At 27.3% G+C, this 21,696-nt stretch overlaps 1 protein-coding gene across 1 annotated transcript; it reads right to left on the reverse strand.

Annotated features, from left to right (window-relative positions):
• Positions 1 to 4,978: 4,978 nt before the first annotated feature.
• LOC100571302 (pikachurin) lies at positions 4,979 to 20,213 on the reverse strand. Its single transcript, XM_029486940.1, has 7 exons — positions 19,919 to 20,213; positions 15,415 to 15,514; positions 14,725 to 14,853; positions 10,844 to 11,079; positions 8,491 to 8,721; positions 7,929 to 8,032; positions 4,979 to 5,988 (listed from the first exon to the last, which is right to left on the reverse strand). Exons 1-7 carry the CDS (start codon positions 19,975 to 19,977, stop codon positions 5,846 to 5,848), a joined length of 1,002 nt encoding a protein of 333 aa, XP_029342800.1. The 5' UTR covers positions 19,978 to 20,213; the 3' UTR covers positions 4,979 to 5,845.
• Positions 20,214 to 21,696: the final 1,483 nt, after the last annotated feature.

Raw genomic sequence — 21,696 nt, forward strand, 5'->3', positions numbered from 1 at the left:
GACATAGCCCACTCTCAGTTTCCTGCTGCTAGTACTTTCCTTGCTAGTGCAGTCGAGAGCGACAGGATGATCCATTTTTGTCCTCTCACGGCATCAGACTGACGACAGCTACATAGGCGAAATTTAAACTTTTGACTTTGGGGGGGGGGGGGGCTGAATATATTAAAGGCAAGCAGACCATTGCGATATAGCGGTTTAAAATTTTATGTCCTATTTTTTTTTTTTTTTTTGGGGGGGGGGGCTACGGCTAAGTTTGGGGGGCTTAGCTCTCAATTTGCGCCTATGGACAGCTACCCAGTCCCGCCACTACGTGACCATTGCGACTGTGATATAATCGACGATCGATACACATCAGACAAGAGCACCGACTCGTGTTACAACTCACCCACGGACCAAGACCGGATCCATAGCCAAAGATTATCCATTAGCACGGGGCATTGAACTGACGATCAACGACGTAACCAAAATCGCCCTTTTCAGGGTGATCACGTAAGACACGACCCTCCAGCGCGCCTGTTTAGGCCATGCTCTACCGGTCGAGTCCCACGAGCGTCGAGCGGACGCCACTTACTTAAGCGGGCCCGACGTGTAAGACTCGATCCCACCCCTGGATTATATAGTCTAATGCCTAATATATCATATTCCTATTGTTGTATGGGGCCCGAAAGTGATATTCGATCATTTAGCCCTACTCCCTAAATCGTTGTACTTATATTATATTTACATTAATCTATATAGAAATAAAGACCAAATTAATTTACATTATTACTCGAAGTTAAAACTTCATTTACGATTAGTACGCGTAATACGTGTGCCGTATCAAAAGATATAATATATAATATAAAGTTATTAACATTTTTTATATAATATGTATTATGATCACTTGTTTAATTTATAAATTGAAAAAAAATTACATAATTTTGTTTAGACTTAACAATATTACTAATTTAAATAATTTTCAACAAATTTTTTTATAAATAAACCATTTTTTTACGTTTCTTGGTCTGGAAGATTGTAACGTTGTTCCTTTGTTCAAAAAAACTTAGCTACTGCCGGTCTGGTATCGAAATGTCGTTCTCGGTGACTATTTTCACACAAATTTGAATCTTACAATTATTTTTTATTGTTATAAATGTTATAATTAATGTATTACAATATTCTTATAGCTTATTTTTTCATATTATACTACAATAATAAATGCGTTTTGTATTTAATATCGATAATAATATGACCAATATTATATTATGTAGGTACCTACTTACCAGTTACCTACAAATGTATTGTAAATATGTTAAGCCTTACAGGGTGTTCCTATTTTCTTCTATTTCGATACTTTTCTATTAATTTTGATTTTGGACAAGTTTCGGACATTTTTTTCTCGGACATTTGTGTAGACTGCCGCGTTTGATAGGCAATAGCTAGGTACGTGACCTGATATAATACATTATATAAAAGTACTTACCTCATGCAAGTCACACACGAATATTCTCGGCATTCCTCTTGGGAGTTTCCTGAAAATTACCCAATATTTCCCACTGTAATACCCACTATATATAATGGTAATTCAGTATAGGTAGTCGGTACATTATGTACCGTACATATAATATATTACAGTAGGTACACTCACCAATAATAAATAAAATGTTATACTATGGACTATGGTAGGTATTTTAATTTTTAACGATATGCTAATTGTTTTTACTTTCTACTCGTTGTCGAAGAGTTTCAGACTTCAGTAGATAAGTAATACACTATAATATACCTATAATAATATGCTTGTATTGTTGTACTTAATCTTTCAATTTTGAAACAGGTAGGTACTTATTTTGAAGAAACCTATTCTGTATTCCTGTATGTAAACATAATTATGTCATAGGTACCTACATAACATAAAAAAAATATTGGACTTTCTTTTGCATATCAGTAGGTACTGTCCTATATATCAGGGATGGGCAACTGGCGGCCCGCGCTACATTTTCAAATTACCTTATTTTCGTGTTTTCTAGTAATTATTTTAAAAATGTCCGCTAAAAAGCGTAAAAAATAAATGTTAGTAAATTTGAAGGACCTTTTTTTTTGCTTTCTCCTATGCACTGCGGCCCGCTAGATTTTAAAGTACTTAAAAGTGGCCCGCTAGTTACTTTGAATTGCCCATCCCTGCTATATATGGATACTTACTTCAAATATCAAAAATTGAACCAATATATTATATGAAATCATTCATCACATGTTTACTATCCAATTGACCTTTGAAAATAATGCAGTGATGTAATATAACGGTTAATCGTCAAAATATTACCGTCCATAATATTGTAAAAATACGTAAGTCCTATTTATAGGTAATTTATACAGTAATATCATAATACCTAATACTCTACAGGCTTCTTTTGTTACAAATTGAATTTGATTTAATTTGATATTGTGTATTATAGTTTATACAGGATGTAACTGTAACAGATATACCTGACAAATAAAATTAAAATAAAGTGGACAAGTGGGTACCACAAGTGGATACGGCTCTGATATACAGTAGTTGTGGAGCATGTCATTGTAATGGATGTATTATGTTTTAAATCAATGATAAATCATTTTCTACGAAAAACGATTCTGAGTGGAGACTTTCCTAGGTACTTGTATAAATAATCAAATTTAATAGTTAAAAAAAAAAATGTATAAAATTTGAAAATATCTCATGGCTATAAATAGCGTAACTTTCCAGTGAACTTTTTCTTTTTGATAGGTAAAGGTAGAAAAACTTGTCAGGAACCTTCTATTGTTTCTAATGTTAGCTTTAAAAAGAAAAAACTTTTATGAATTTTTAACTAAATAATAATTTACAAAGTTTGAAAAAATTATCATGAAAATTGTATCATGTATGGAAAATGCTAATATAAATGTTTGGTGAACATTTCAATAGTCTAAGGTTATTTGTTTTGGAAATATAACAAAATAATATCAACTATCGATTAATATGGGTATTCGATCATTTACCGCTGAATATAAAATACCGCAAAAATTAAAAATTCAACCGCTCATAAAAAGTTTATGTTTCGTATAGTTTCAGTAAACTTTTTTTTTGCTATAGGTAAGAAAAACTTAAGTAGTGCAATTTTCTATTAAATTTTTTAATCTTAGCTATGAAAAGAAAAAACTTTATGAATTTCACCTTTTTACAATTTTTCTTGACGCTTTCTAAAACTACTTGGAATTTTTAATTTTAACCACTTAAAAGGACCAACTAGGTTCACCTTTATATCAGAAAAGATATGATCTCGAAGATCATTTTTAACACCCCAAATAATGATGACAGACAGAAAAAAAGACACATCTTTATAATGACAATTGCTCCGTTCAGAATCTAAAATATAACATTTTATACTATACTTACTTGTAGCATGAGTATTCATAAAATTTTTTTTTAAATATTGATTAGAACAACAGTTAGGTATTTCAATTGTCAGATCGTTTTGTCATACACTTACACCCTATGCCCTTCTACTATTCTATTTGGTATTGAATTATTATTCTTAATGCACGTGATAATGTGTATATGAGAATTTAGAAATGAGGTATAGACAATGGCGATAATATATCAAATTTTAGAGTATAGGGTCATAGGGCGGAAAATAGGGAGGTGCAATTATTGTCCCGAGGTGCATAATGTCTTAATCCAGCCTCCTGTATTTTTATTAATCTTTATTCAAATTCACTCATTTATTATAACATCACAATATTGATTATAAATATTAAATTATGTACATTAAATCATTAGTTTATCATCTTTGATACCCATTTGGTCTAGTGACTTCAGCACATATGTACAATAGTATTTCATACTTTAATGCCTATCCGTCTACCTACATACTCAGTATAATTAATAATGATAGGCCAGTAGAGTTACGTACATTTAAATGTTCACCTAAATATCAGATTGCAAAGTGCAAACAATTGATATTTTCCCAAAATAGGTACTAATCTTACTTTCTTTTATTTAAGCTATTCTAGGTATATATATCTGCATTACTGCATTAGTGTTTAGTGTGATAGACGGTAGTACTATCCAAATATTGGATTAATCTTATACAGATATGTACCTACATTAAATATATACATTGTTTTCTCGCCTGATATAATATGTGTGAAATAAAATCTATAAATGATCATAATATAATGTTTAACATTTTGTGGAAAGTTTATTTCAATTAATCAGTCGCTAATAAATAAATAATGTACACGGTGATAATCAGATACACAAGAAGTTCTTATCAATATTAATTTTTTGCTAAATAATAGTTTAGGTGATCTTTTCAAATTAACACATAGAGTTTTTCTTTGCATAGTTCTAATTCACAAATTATTTAATATTTTTTGGACATTTTAATTGACAAGTACGTTTGTGTTCACATATTGTACGAGTTACTTGTTTTTTAACACATGACATGTTGATTTTTTTAGTTTTGTACAACGTATAGTAGTATATTATATAATTATTGTTAACAAGTGCCAATTTTATTTAATACACAGTTAAAAATTAAAACAGTGTTTTTTATTTTAAAAATGTTTTTGTTTGATGTCTTAGCAAATTGAATACAATATTTTACTAATAATCATAAATATTTTTAAATTATAATTGCACGATTCTATATATATAAAAAAAACACCAATATGATTTTATAAGGGTTATTGTCTACAATTTTTATTTTCTAACATTAAGATATGTACGTAAAAACCTTGTAATTTATATTTTATTGAAATACCTAAAATATAATATGCAACGCACGCAACTATGTTGTTGTGTATGATGTATGAAGATAGGAAAATGGATACTAAAAAGTCGTCGATAGGTATATTAGTGACGTTTCACTGGTGTAGAAAAATATTTTAAAAATTTCATCGTCCAAAATTGTTAAAAAAAAAAATAATAATAATAGTAATTATTAAATAATAAATAATATTCATCATTAATAAATAATATTAATTATTAAATAATAAATATTATCACTAGCTGCACGATTTAAAAAACATATTAAATATCGTTTGAATAATTTTTCAACAAATTTCTTTTTCCAGTAATATTCTACGGCATTTTGTTCTTTTTATCCAGAAATTCTATATTGGCTGATATTGTACTCGATATAGGTACGGTATTTACAATAGTAAGCTTTAAAGTGTATGTATCAGTGTATAGAAAATGCGAAGGAGCGTTCGAACGATGATACGAATAATATTGTTCGTTTCAAAACATAATAATATAATAATAATAATAATAATAATAATAATAATAATAATAATAATAATAATGATAATGATAATTATGCAGATTGCAGTTACTCGACTCAAACGATTTGAAACGATTCGCGTGTGGGTGTGGCAGGTAAGTTTAGCCTTTACAGAAGTAAAATATATCGCGGTCTTTTCGAAAAACATCGATATACCTGCATAATATACATATTATAATACACAATAATTATGTTATTAAGATTGTTATGGTAATTATTGTGTTTTAGAACTGAACATTCGAACTTTTCAAGCTAGTCCAATTATAGTGGTTCCTCAATTTAACTCGTATTACAACAACAATAATAATAATATTAATAATAATAATAATGATGATAATCTAAAACAGAATTTCCTTTAACTACAATACATGACTAGATATCAAACGTTAGGAAAACACATTATAGTTAATATTTTTACTCCAGTTTAAACTGCAATAGGTATTAAAGTTTTTTCGTTTATATAATAATATGTTTCGTCGTCATTTTTACATGTTAATGTACGTAAGCTCAGTGGGTACGCGCGCGTACGAGTGCCGGAGGAAGAAAATATAATTGCGAACGACGCTCTATGATATGCAAACACGTTCTTTGCCGGTGGACCAAGACAGTTTCACTTGGTAGTCCGTGTTCAGGATAAAGTCCGAAATGCATCCGACGAATCCTTTTCTGTATCTCTTTCCCGTAGACTTCTCCACGTCTTCCGTGCCTCCTATGAATTCGAAAAAATCACAAACGGTTCAATGAGTTTTTACTAAATAGGGAATATTAAAAAATATGCTTGAAAGGGTGGGATGGGAATGCGGAGATAAGTGTTAAACTTTTTTAAAATATAATATGCGTACCTACTTCCACTCACTCACTCACTCATAAACATTATACGTATTTACATAATATATTTGTTAATTTTATTGATGCGACTGTAAAGCGAACTAGGGAAAATGCTATTTTTTCCAACTTAAAGTTTGCGCATTAAGTATATTATATTATTAACGTGTATATGCTTATTTTTTGTTTTTGGCACGAAGGCAGTTGTCGAGAAATGGGCAATATCATTACCTACAACACCACTACCTCCCTAACCAATTACTTGTTAGAAAAAAAAGTAGTGCTAAAAAGTTATTAGAATTTGAAAAAAAGTTTAAAAACAAACAATAACACGAATTGTAATTACGTACCTAATTAATTATTTCTGTAAACTTCTAATTTGAATATTAAGTTACATCATATTTTTTTTAAATATAACAACAAAGACAAGTATTTATGTTTGAATGAATATAATATTTAAATATTAACACTAAATAATAATTATTGCACAGAAATAAAAGAGAAAACTTTTGAGTTTTTGACACTAATAAAATTCAAATTATATTTTATGTTTGTATAGTTTGAAGTATTTTTTATTCAGTGTATTGTATAAAACGGGAGTTTTGAGTTATGCATAATGCATTCAGTATTCACAAGGCAATCTTTTAATGTAAGTAACAATTTTTTAGTTGTAAAAAAAGAACAAACTTTAAAAAAAAATAATAATTGAAAGTTATAGTATAGTGATGAAAAATTGTAAATGTGAAAAGTCATATAAATAATTGTAAATAGTAAATCATAGTAAATACTAAATACTATATTTTTTCTGCCTCATAGTTCCTAACCATCACATATTATCTTCATTAAATAAATAATAAATAGATAAACTATGTGTCGGAGGACTGAAAATGTAATAATAATTAACTTTGAAGAAAATTACATTTATTTAATAGTAATACTTTAATAGTAACAAATTTCGTTGAATCATATATTTTGTATTCATACGTCATTAAACAAAAATAGTGTGCAGTATATTGATATTTAATGAGCCGATAAAGGGTGCTGCTTTTATCCATCGAATTTTCTAGAGTTATAATCATAATTGTGTGGTTTTTGGATACAATCTAAAATGTATATTATATACTGAAAATACAATAATATTACTTTGGCGCAACATTCTAAATATTTTATCACTAAAGTAAATTAAGACTTTTCTTATTTTTCTTGGATATATCATGATAAAAAGTTATATGCATACAATAGAAGTCTATAGTCTATATATAGAGATTTTGAATAAAATTTTAAATTGCAGTCTTAATAAACTAACTATACATATTATATTGAAATTATGTAACTAAGTAGGATCTCGTTAAAGTTTACAACATTTCAAATGAAGCACTATTGTGACAAATTATGATTGAAAACTTAATGTAATGAACTAATGAAAGTCGATATAGTGGAAATATTATCATGGATCATTTACATAGTAATTTTAAAGCATAATAGTGTCCCCTGTTATATCTGGATATCTTATTAAATAATGTCAATAAAAATTAGAGTGACAAGGTTTAAAACTGTGCACTATAATAATATGTACTGTATAATCTAATTAATATTTATTAAAAATGTAAAAAAAAGTAAATAGTTAATTGTAGTTAATAACTAAAAACTCTATTGAAAAGGTTTTTACACGTAATATAATATTATATTACTAAGAACGATATAATTTTAAGATTAAACTTTCCAGTAATTTATTTAGATTAATTATATTAATTTATTAATGCAGTGCACGACAACTTTTAGTCAATATATTTTAAAAATGGTATTGAATAAAACAAGACTTACCTAAATACAATCCTGTATTCGTGTTGAGCTGTTTTAGTCGCCCTGTCGAAATCGTTATCATTTTTGTACCATTATCTATAGTCAAAGCACTCAATCGCTCATCTCTGAAAAATGAAAAATATTATATTTTAGGTATTACATTATATTTTATGATATTAATAGTTAAATAAGTATACTGTAAAATTATAAATATTTTAGACTTAATTTGCTTTTAATTATAGGTACATTAATTAATTTAGGAGTTTTTATTTTAAATTTAAATTAAAAATATTGTTTTAGTTAATCAATTTTATATTATATTAATTAACATTGAATTATTTGTATAGTCATTAATATTATGATTATCCACAGACTACAATATAAATTAAATATAAATATAATATAAAATAATTATTTCATAATTTGTAGTGTACATGTACTTTTTTATTTATAATTATTTCTATAGGTAGAGGTAAGTTTTGTTTAAGTACTTATATTACATATGGAAATAATTTCAGTATATTGTATATATTTTGTATTAGGTAATATTATGTAGACGGTGTCTAAAAACATTTCTACAAACCTAGTAAACTTCATTCTGTGCCAGTGTCCATCATTTATAGGTAATCCAGTGGTATTATATCTAAGTACAGTTTCACCACTCCCTAAATCGTAAGTAACTTCAATACGACCGTCTTGTAATCCCAAAGCTAAAAAGTCAGCCGATCTGTCTGACCGCCCGGTCCACAGTATGAGTCCGGTAAGTGCAGTAGTCCGGAAGCGCATATTAATATCCAAATGTCCGTCAGTGATTCTAAAAATAAACCCATGTTTATGAATAATAATACATTTAAGTACCTATTTTAGAGTTATTTAAAAGGGATAATATCCTCGGATATTTAAAAACATTTTTGAACAATAATATATTTTATATGGATAATGAATTATATTTACTCCTATGAGAGACCTAAAAAAAACATCGATTATGATTTTACTATTTTAACACTAATTTACTTGATTGGTTTGGTTTTAGATTTTCATTTTTATACTTTATTATAATATTATGATCCATCTCATTTAAAAACGGAAAATATTATCATTTTGTACCTATCGTAAACTAAATTTAATTATTTTTACAAAAAACATGTACCTATATTTATTTGTGTTAGTATTGTTAAATGCGAGATTAAGAGTGAAATATGTTTTTAATATTAGTTGGTATATTTAGTACCTACCTATAAGGTATTATGTGCGTGATTGTCCATTAGGAGGCGTTAGACAATGAAAATGTGTAGGTGGAATACTAATAGGTTTAGAACGAATTATGAAAAAAAAAATGGCTGATTGTTGCAACTTTGCAAGGTTTAAAAAATTGATAGTAATATATTATGTAATACCATTGACTATATAAATACAATAATAAGTTATATAATAAATTATTATTAAGTGATAATATTTGTACTCAATGGTTATATGATTCATTATATGATTTGGGTGTATTATTTATTTTTATTTTAAACGTTAAGTATGGCTTAAATGGTTTATAATATATGGTCGTATGGCAAGTGTGCTGCAGATGAAACTCAAATGGTACTACATGTCTACATTGGTATGGTACTGATACTTTTAGGTACCTACTACAGACATTTTTTAGGTAGATTTTCGCGGCCTGTACTAGTTATATTTATATAGTATACAACTGTGCAGCGTAAGCAAATTTTCCACCTAGGGACATGTTTTGTGGTGCCGTCATGGCGCCAATTATTTCTCTCTTATCCGTCGTAAAAAACTAAGTAATAAATCTTACAAATTTAATTTTTAGCCATATAAATAAAAAAATAAAACTGTTAATTCTTATAAAATATTTGTCCACTATAGGCCACTTATTAAAATAAATACCTAAATAAATAAATACATAGAATATAAAAATATTATTATGCCCGAATTCTTGCTGCGGGAGAAATGCGATTATAAACTATAAATTATACATTTATGGTTGTAGATTCTGAGCGAAGCGATGCATGTATTGATTTTACAATGATGTGTGTTTTTTAATTGTTTTAATTGTGTCTGTGTACACGATAAGTAGTCGAAATAATGCTTAGATTTTCAACTTCAGTATCTTGTTCGATGGGAAAATGAATCTATTGGACCATTGGGTAAAAATACCCAGTGGTTTTCAAAAGCACCGTTAAAAACAAAAAAAAACTTTTCGAAAAAATCAATTTTGGTTTTTGGTGAATCTCTAAAGCAAATGACTGTAAATACATGACATTTTCATTGAATGTTAATATTAGCGTTTTCTATACACCATAAAACTTTAAAAACATTTTGACTTGTTTGAACTGTTTTTGGACATTTTTAGTTTCCAATTTTTTAAATATCAATAAAATTGTATTTGTTGGGTCAAAAAGCTTATAAATTTGATACAAGACTCCTAATATATTATTACTATGGTAGTTGAAAAATATAAATAATACAGTCACAATTTTTTTTTGTAAGCTTTTAAAGTTCGAATTTTGACAAAATACCTACGTAAAAATCACGAACTTTTTCACATTATTCTGAGTTTTTTATTTTAGCCCAGAAATTGCAATTGTTTAGAGGCTTTTCAAAAATTCAAAATGTTTCGATTCTAAATCACGCTGGTTCATGCCTTTATGATTCCATATAATAGTAATTAATTTTTTTTGTAGTTTCATGGATTTAGATTTACTGGTTCTTACTTCTTACTAATGTCTGTACCAATTAAGGTCGGCTCCAGTTTTGTTGGTTCCAAAAAATATAGTTATAAATAGATATTTATTTTTCAAAGATTTTTAAGTCATCACCATTTACATAATATGCATACATAATGTAATATTTCACTTTTAAGACAAGAGTTGCCGCAATAGTTGTTGTTAAATCATAATAATAAACGTTCATAATGAAATTACCTCTGTTGCACCTCGTGGCCGGTGTAATGCACGAAAGACGTTCCATCGAACGACACCTGATCGCCGTCGGATGAGTTGCACCGTCTGTCGCACACGCACTTGTACTTGTCGAATATCGGTACGCACTGTACGTCGTCGCCGCACGGTTTGGCCACGCACGGGTGGGGGCAGTTGGCAACGTTTGCCCCAGATAGGGCTCCGCGGACGATTTGCAAAGGTTTTTCGTTGATGGTCACCTGCGCCGGTAAACAATTTTAAATTATTACTTAAATTAATACGACAACGACAATTATTTTATTATCATTATGTGCGGAGCGACTATTATCGTACACAATATAATATTATAGCATATAGATGGGTAGGTAGGTACAAACCTAACCTAACCTAAAATTAGCCTGGGTTCATAGATCATATACGGCTGTATATAATAAGATTCAAACATGGAACTATTAGCATTAGTACACAGAGTTAAATAACTCAAATACTTGTTTTGAACTAACTGGTCGAATTTCGATTTAGATAGCAACATTTTTTAAAAGTCATTTTCTATAACAATTTACAAAAAGGGTGATAATCATTTGAAAGAAAATAAGTGATATCTATTAACCTTATATTTATAAAGTGTACATTTTTTTTAGAGAGAGGGGGTTGTCACGATCTCTCTGCTCCACTTTATGACCATGGGAGTGGTCGTCGTTTGTATATTTTATACATACATATTACATATTATACATGTATGTATGTGTATTTAAAAGTGGCATCGCTGACTATAGTAAGCAAATTTTAAAATGGTTTATAGTTTTTATAGTTCCAATAATGTGTATAAGACATAGCAGATATTCATAACTACATAAGTAGGTACTTATTATATTGTTGATAAGAGTAGTTTGCTTAAAGATTAGCAGTAAGAATTCTTCATCTATTCAACTCTTGATTCAAAAATATTCTCAGCAATAGAGGAAATAGGCCATTGCGACCTAATTAATATTATACCTTCATCATCAAAACAACGACCCACTGCCACGCCTGTTATTTGTTATTCACCTGATGGGAACAATAATGATATTTTTTGTATGACACCCTTATTTTACACGAAAATCAAAATTAAATAACCACAGAAACACTGAAATATTACTCAGTAAGTACATAAATTATCAATATTATGATCATACCAAAATCTATTGATCATATTATACACCTCAATAATCGCTGTTTCAAATTCGGTGAAATCCATCTTACTACAACATATAGGTACCAAACTACGTGAGCTTCATACTATTTTCTCACTATACAACAGTAACTACTCCGCAGCAAATCATAGGGGATGTACTACCTATAAATAACTCCAAAATCCTACCAGTTCTAAACACGCCCACATGTAACATTAACAACAGTTCCAACACCTCCATCCATGCCCAGTCCAACAGTTAGGTACGCTAATGTGACAGGCAACGACATTACACAAAATAAAACAACTGATGCTCTTTCAAGGATCCAGTTAATAGATAGAACATACTTTTTAAACTTTTAGATTAATTTAAATATATAATAATTGATCCCCTATGGCCCTATTCTTATCACCGTTACCTCTAATCTGATCGAATACAAAATTGATAAATAACTGGTAGGTAGGTACACCTCAAACTCTCACCTCTTAATAATATTATGGAAGTATGAAACGCTAAAGGGAATTCCAAAATAGGACTAAAAAGACAATAGTGTCGTGACCGGTTTATCACAAAAAAAAACTGTTACAATTGTACCTAATTAAGATGTTAATCTAGTTATAGCCCTTGACTCTAAACAAAAGTGATACAATTTCCAGAATATAATGCAAGAGTATTTTTAATTGTTTTTATATCCCAGCTTTGTACATTATTGATCGAGTATAAGTTAATTAATCTAATTAAAAAGTAGTAGAAAATTCAAACTTCTAAGTTCTAACAGTCGGATGTTCTTTACACAGTAAACGACACAAAATGAAATGCATAGATCCAGAAACTGTAATACAAAAAAAATCAAACATATAGACGTAGCAGTAAACGGAAAATAAAATTGTCTTAGTAGGTACCTATAAGAATATCAAATGTACAAATTTACTACATAAAGAGGATTACAATTTACATCCTCCTTTACAATATTCTGTATAAATGTCAATATTATATTGAATACTCAGTTATAACAATGCAGAAGATCATAAATTCATGACAAAATACAACATATTCTAATTGATTTTATTATGCTAGAGCCTACAAGTAACGGGTATAATTTTATACCTTATACTTTTTCTGTAGAATTAAAATAAAAAATTCTATTTGGTTTTAATTTACAATACTTGTTGAAATGTAAATTGATTCAATTCAATGTATTGTATAAATATCTATAAATTGCTTCAAAATTACAAAATGGTCGGTGGCAACATCTGCAGGAATTACGTCATTTGAAGTACACCTACTTGAAAATTATACAATTCCCCAATTGAAAATCAACCAAAAGCATGTGACCGTCATTTTATAATATACTATATATGACCAATACAAAATTAATTTAAAATTAAGTGTGATCCACTTGTACAGTAAAACAGTGGAATTAATTAGCATTTATTATTACTCTAATATTGTGAAAAAAAAAATTAACGATATAATTAATACTCAATAAATAATGGTTAAATAGAGAAACTTAATCAATATTTAAATATATTCAATATTTTACATGTATTAAAAGTTTTTGAATTAATTTAACATATATTATGTTATACATTCAATGACCATCGTGTAAGAACTTTTTATACGAACTTAAATAACTAAGCCTTTTTAAAATTGTAATATGAATGTTAATATGTTATTTGTAAAATAAAAGTTCATTTAGTCTCCATGCTCATCGCAATGTAGTTTCTATATGACAATGATCGTTAAATATTATATTATTATGGTTTTACGTTACTTAATAATAGTTTGTAGAATAGGGATAATAATTTTCATATTTAGGATAATTATAATTAATAATCTGTGAAATAATTCATAATAAAAAATTAGTAGATGAGTTAAACTAAAATGTAAAACTAAAATGTAGGCGGGTACATGTCGACCGTTTGTGTAATCCCTATTTTTTTAACCGACAAGGGTATAAAAATAAATTTGAAGAGAAATAATGTTTTAAGTTAGGTCACTCAAATGGTGAAATGCCTCTAATGCTTATATTGGTTTTATTAAGTGGTATGATACTTAATATAATAAAGCCATATATTTGTCATCTAGTTTCATGGTGTACCTATGGTTGACGAAGTTGATGTTATACAAACATGGGATCGAAGTATCAATTTATTGATGTGGAAAGTCCAGAAATCGTACGCCATTATAATAAAACAATGGGTGTGAAGTTGATGAACACGACCAGCTATTGATAGCTTTTATCGATGTTTTATAAAAAGTAAAGAAAGAATAGACCTGGTATGTAACGCAGGATATGCTTTGGGTTTGATATGGCTATATATAACAGTTAGTTTGAACACATCAAAGATACAAACAAATTGAAAATACCACAAAAGAAACAATTGGACTTTGTTAAGTCATGCCGTTAGCAATAGAGTTAATTTCTATGGAAAAATCATTAACACCACCTTCAAATTAAAAAAGACGTCCATCACATTTATCGTCGCTAGTACCTCAAACAAATATTTCTCCGTCATCACTCCAATATAGTATAAGTTCCCTTGGTGGTAAAAGATGTAACATTCTAAAGGGCGACAAATGTTTAAATAATAAGTATGTATGGTTAATAAGGGTGCCAAATATTATTTTCCTAGGGTGTCAATGTAAATATTAGTACGGCACTGATGATAATATAATATAACATAACATTTGTTAAATATAGGTACGAACTTTTTGTATGCAGCCTTTGAATGACGTCCGAACCTTGATTTGCGCCGGTACTGTGTCGAAATCGGGTACACCTCCAATATACATACTTAACGGTAATGATAGCTGTGTAAATGCTTCCGGTGATAATACCTGAACCAAAGTAATAGATTAATAATGGCTTAGAGTTTTACATACCAAACTATCTATGGTTTTCTTAAAAATATTTTTATTATAAATTATGTGTAACAAAAACTAGTAAGTATTTGTTTTGTTTGTTTTATTTGTGCATTTGAACAATTGACTGTCCATCAGTAATAATGACTACCTACCTATAAATATTCCTACAAATATTTCGCTTTATTTCTTATTTTCTTATATATATATATATATATATATGTCAATAGTTTATTGTTGTTTAATTCATAAATAATACTCGAAGAATACACACAAAAACACTCGTGGCGATTGTATAGCTTTTTTTTATCAAACTAGAATTTTCGAATAGTAAATAAAAATAAATTACTTGTCATATATACAAATACCGTGGGCTATTGAATTTGAAAACAAAACACCTGCCATTTAGTGTTTAACTTCCATTTAAAGCTTTTCATGCTCGTTATAAATACAACATCCATAATTATACCAAAGTTGCCTCATTTATTTTTAATAACCATACATTTATAAATTTATAAATATTCAAGAAGTTCTTACTTGAACTTCTGGTTGATTGTCCACACGCATAACTGCTAATTTTCCTGTTCGTGATATCCATAGTCTATGCCATTCTCCTAAAGAAACTGTCCATGGACTCCTGTCAAAATATAAAATCAAATATTTAGTTATTACTGATTTTGTTATTCCCAAATAGTAAACCGCTTAATGACAGTGTTTCTTTTATTTTGTGTTTTTGATCAGTGGCGTAAATGGTATAGGTATATAACTTTTGTAGGGTTGTTTCCCAATCAGTGGAAAAATACATAACCTTTGTACACAAATAGGCTTTTTAGGATATTTATAATGTCCTAAAAAAAAGCGATCAGTGAAAAATAATTAGGTGAGACTCAAGTTTTTCAAATAGTCAAATCCACTATGCAACCTCATGCATGTTTGATAGTGTGATATCTGTGATAGCTGCGATTAGATCTATGTTTTTAATATATAGGTATTGATATAGGTAACAAGTAACAACTTTTGTGCGTGATATAGGTACTATATAAAAAAAATGTCATACATTTTATATATTATCCTAAAAATCAGACGCATCGTTATTACTGACTATAATATACAAAACGCCAAAGGTCGTTCTAAAATTTACTCAAAATTATGTTTTACGGGTTATAAACTGAAATAATATAGTCTGAATCAATTAAGATCCGGTCCTGTATAAATAATTAAGGTTGTTTGTGTAAAACAGTGAGCGTGTAATATAGTTTGTTATTACGGTTTACGTTTATAATCCGTTCAGTTAGTTAGCCATTCTGATATATGCATGAATAAACATTTCTAAAGATTATACTATAGATAAATATACTTATATACTCATATAAATTTAATACTCCGAAGTACCAACTATTACATATACCTATACATATATTATATATATATATATGTTTCATAAAAAAATAAAATATTAATTCCAAAACATTTGTGTACCCGAAAAGCATGTGCACACATGAGCAATAACTTTATTTTTAGAAAATATGCTTTGCATCAGGGACGGAAACCAAAACAAATTTGGAGGTTTCGGTTTTGGTTTTTAAAACCCAGTTTTTATATTAACGGTTTTGCTCACCGGTTTTAATAATCAAAATAAAAATCTTAGGTTTTGGTTTCGGTTTTAAAAACCAGTTATGAACTACTAAGGTTTTGGCTAACCACTCATACAGGTTTTTATATATAAAAAGAATGTTTACAATACCTTTTCACTTAGGTTTTGAGTTTATAGGTATTAGGTACTTCACAGTTAATATACATACTAATATACATTCCTGCATACAAATAATTTAAAAAGTCGAGAAAAATCTTAAATTTATTATTTACTCATCAATTACGACTATTTATATTAGACTTGAGATAACATCAGAAGTCAGGATAATTGTAAACATTTATGACTTTAGTCTTTCTAGTTCTCATTAATATGAAAATATCAAACAATAACCGTCATAAACAATATGTTTACTATATACAAATTCTAGGTATATTAGTTATATGTAGCACTAGAAATTAATACAATTCTAGGTAAGTACTTATTTCTAACTTATAATGTATAATGTATATTGATATATGCAAATTTTTTTGTTACTTCAAATCATTTTTTTATGCACAATTTCATGTTTGAATTGCAAATTATGGAAATCACAAAGCCAAATATTTTTAAGCACAATATCCTTATCAGCTGTAAGCAATAAACCAATGATAATATAATATCAACTATTAAAGTTAAAAATAGGTTTATAAAAAATTAAAAAGATCATGATATTGAAGTGAAATTAAAAATATCAAATACCACATTTCAGAATCATAAACCAAAAATTAATTAAATATTACGAGCTATAGCTATATTATACGAGTATACGAGCTATATTTAATTTATATTATATATTATATTATTATAAAAATCATAGATATTATCTATGATTTTTTCCAATTAATGCGAGTTATGACGACTGGTCGACTTCCGACACTAAAATATATTATAGTAATACTATTGAAATATTTAATCAAACTAGTTAATTAATTGTCACTAGGTGAACACCATTAATTATTAAATATCCTTGGAAATGTTAAATCATAATTTACCTAGTACCTATCTGCATATTAGTTATTTATTTATTTATTTTAATAATATTATAATAGGTATGTGGAATTAAATTTTTATTTATTATTTATTATTGTATACCTAATCTAATTGTTATATTCACAGAATGTCGACGCTCGTTATATATTCGGATATTCATAAATTACTTAAGAATCATTCTGTACTTGAAAGGTAGAAGGGACCAAGTCCAATATTGTAACTTTTCAGAAGAATCAAAAAACCGTTTTTCAAAATTTTTATTTTACTTAAATGGCTGGTGTAAATTGAATATTATGATTATACCATCGAGGTTTATTTTAAATTATAGGCTATAATAAGATAAATATTTTTTCTTTTAATTATAACTTACCTATAGTTGTTTATTTTACGATTTAAATGAAATATTTTTAACTTGGATCCATTTTCTCAATCACACAATGACTTAGACCCTATTGATATCTATGTTAATTTTAATTATTTTAAAAAATATATATTATAATATTATATTATAACATTTACTGTTGTAAATTGTAATATTGGTAAAAATTATAATATTATATTAAATAATTTACAATTTTTAGGAATTAAGGTAAAAGTAAAGTTACATTGTATTCCAGTTAAATATAATCACCGGTTTCAATCTCGGACTTGTTTTATTGTTCTCGCTCTGGTTACGGTTAAGATATATTGTTAAAATCGATTAAAACCGGTTTTCGTCCCTGCTTTGCATATCATAATTATAGAATAATAATAAAATCAAAGATTAAAATATAGTAAGAAATATTTAAAAAGAGATTTTTAATATTAAAATGTATCATTATAATATTTGCTATATTATGCAAGCTGTACAAATATTTAAATTTTATTATAAATATTTTACATAATTTAAAAAAAAATAAATACTTTGTTAGTCTTAATTTTTTATACTTCTGTTGTTAGAACCATATTAACATAAAGATAGCAAATCGTATTAAAATATAAAAATATTAAGCTCACTACCAAGTATCGATAAATATAGTGATATTAATAAACTACAATAAGTAATAACTGACAGTTAATTGTATGGTTGACGAATGTTAAATATAAACAATTCTTACGAATGAATTAATAACATAATAATTCTATAATGAGAAAATATTATTATTTTATTATCCACTCTATAATATAGATTATAAAATTATATTATTCCCGAGATTATTCCCGAGATTATTCCTATAAAATAAAAACAAAAATAAAAATGTCTTATAAAACATAATTAAAAAACTAATTATGTTTTTCTTAAATTTACAAATGTAAGAAACACCCCAAACTCAAGATTTTAAAAAAATATTCATTAATTTATATCTCTATTATACAAAAAAGTTTTGAAAAATAGTTTCGTCAAATAATTATTACCATGGCAACCAATATTAGAGTTTTCTTGTAAATTTTAAGATTTATAGAAAATATATATATTATATATTATATTAGAGTTATAAACTCTTAACTCGCAAAAAAAGATTGAAGAGGGGCTGGCGAGCGAAGTGAGCAGCAGTAGCAGAGCCCCTTTGTATAAATTTAAAAAAATGAATTCATATTTTTTACATGTTATGTATTTCATGTGTTTCTGTGTAATAATATCATAATAATATACATTTATGGGATATAACTATTAGTATTATGACTACAATTTAAATCTATTGAGCATCAAAATGCATATGTAATTGAAACATAATCTAACAAATAAATTATAATATTCCCTTTATGATATTTATAGTTTATACTAATAAAAATGCAGTTTCTATATATTATGCGATACGTCCCATTAAAGTTTCCACTTAAACTATTATCATAACACATATTGTTTTAAAGTTATAGTATCTAATGGTTGACGTATATGGTTATTGATATTTATCAAACATTCCAATTAATTTTGATTATAATAACTTATGGTAAATTTCATGGTCATATTCATAATGAAATATTTATGATATTATTAGACCAGCGATGATTATATTGTATAGTTATTTTGGTGTAGTTGAGTAAATTATAGTTAATATTAAATTATCTTTGATTTCTACTGACATGTTACAATATTAATATGTACCTACATACCTAGGTAAGTCAGATACTTGGAAAATGCTGTTTTTTTAATTGAATCAAGTTAAATAAAAAATAACGGATTTATGCCCAATAGTAGGGTTCATAAATAAATAATTTATTGCCTATTACTTTAAATGTGTATCATAAAAATATTATATTATAATAATAATATAATACTATAAAATGTTTATATGATCACGCGGAGTAATAGATAGGCTATTTGACTACATCGCTGTCGTGGGTACACTTATGGCATTATAGTATAATATTATATATTTTTTACATTATTTTAATAATACATTTTAATTATACTATAGTATAGTATAGTAACTATACCTTAATGATGCTGTTCCCGTGCCTAGATCGAATGTAAACTCTACGTGACCATCGATCATATAAACACAAATAAAGTCAGCTGAACCATACTTTTGGTACCCTTCATACAGTATCAGTCCGTCTATTGATTGAGTTTTGAAAACAATATCCAAATCCAACCACGACAGAGCCGAGTCTCCCAAAGCGGGATGTCTCAGATAACTGGAACCATTAAATGATGGCACCTGAAACAGTGACAAAACGAAATATGAATTTATTGTAATATTTTTATTACCAATAGTTAAGTTATTTGTTGTGTAATAATAATAATTATCCCGGCTTATACTCTTATAAACCTGATTATCGTTAACGTTATTTTTTTGTTTTAAATAATATTAATATTCTGTTTTTTCTGTTTTTATGTATAAATATTTGTTTTGAATATTGTGTATCCATATTTATAATTTTAAAGAGTTCATTATAGATGATGATAACTTCATACAACATTGATAGACTGCCATCAGGCTTATTATTGTTATTAATAATATTATGTTTAAAGTAAAGAATTTTATGTATGTTTTGTATATATGTGTATGTGTGTGTGGTTTTCTTAGATAATAATAATAATTATTAAGTCGTTCAATAATACTTACACGTGGGAATTTAAATAATTTATTAAACCAAGTATATAAATTACTGATGGGTACCTATATAATTATAAATTACTTACTACATAACCGGTTATCCATAAGTCATAACAGTTCTAAAATATCTGTGAGGTGATATCCCTATCGCCCTCCCCCCTACTAACATTATATAAATATTGACAACGTTTGGCTACTATATCCATAGGGAGAATTTCCAACTATAGGAACTCAAAAAATTCCCTGAAATTATTTTCCACCATGTACGCGTGTAGTCTATATATATTTAACTGTCAGTTAAGTTAATCAAATATTATTAATCGATATAATGATTATGCTAAAATTAATTTAAAAAAAGGTGAGTAAAGTGGATGTCGCTCTGCTGTACAGTAGGTTACAAGTGGGTCACTATATAATGGATGGTATTAAATTTGAATTCAATGATATAATATCATTGTATAAGAAAAACGATTCTGAGCGGAGACGGTATGTCAGTCTAGGTATAAGACATAATATTATATAGTCTATGGTATTAATAAAAAAATTAACCTATAATAAATTCCAAATTAATCATATCACAATATCTATTAAGTATTTATGACGCGTTATACATCAACAACAAACCGTGATACTATCATAGATATATAATAGTATACTTAAGAAGTTTCAAGTATATACGAAATATATTATACAATCACAACAAAATAACTAAAATAGTTATTCCAGGTTTTTAATATGTAATTTCGTCCAAATTTGAACTTAAAATGACTATAAAAATAAACTGTGCTTGTGTATTTTTTAGATTTTTTGGTAACAGAATTAACTACTTACGTGAAATCTTGTTTTAAATTTTAAAATCCTTAGATATAAAAGTTGAACATTTCAAACAAGAATTTTTAACTACAAAATAATTATTCAATTTTAAATTTGATAAATTTTGTCAAAATTCGATCTTTAAATGCTTATAAAAAAAAATTGTGCCTATGTATTTTTAATATTTTTCAACTACTAATTAAATAATATATCAGGAGCTTTGTATTAAGTTTTTACAACTTTTGACGCAACAGATAAAACTTTATTGATATAAAAAACTAAAAAAATTGAAAACCGAGAATGTCATTAAACAGCTCAAAACAAGTCAAAATATTTTGAAAA

Source organism: Acyrthosiphon pisum, chromosome A1 (assembly GCF_005508785.2).
Source record: "Acyrthosiphon pisum isolate AL4f chromosome A1, pea_aphid_22Mar2018_4r6ur, whole genome shotgun sequence".
Lineage (NCBI taxonomy): Eukaryota > Metazoa > Arthropoda > Insecta > Hemiptera > Aphididae > Acyrthosiphon > Acyrthosiphon pisum.

Bases quoted from the DNA above. Each gene is read 5' to 3' on its own strand.
- LOC100571302 (XM_029486940.1), bottom strand. From the start codon at position 19,977: ATGATCGATGGTCACGTAGAGTTTACATTCGATCTAGGCACGGGAACA. The intron at 15,515-19,918 runs GTATAGTTACTA...ATATTTTGACAG, and splicing joins ACGGGAACAGCATCATTAAG to GAGTCCATGGACAGTTTCTT. The intron at 5,989-7,928 runs GTAAGTCTTGTT...TCGAATTCATAG, and splicing joins GAATACAGGATTGTATTTAG to GAGGCACGGAAGACGTGGAG.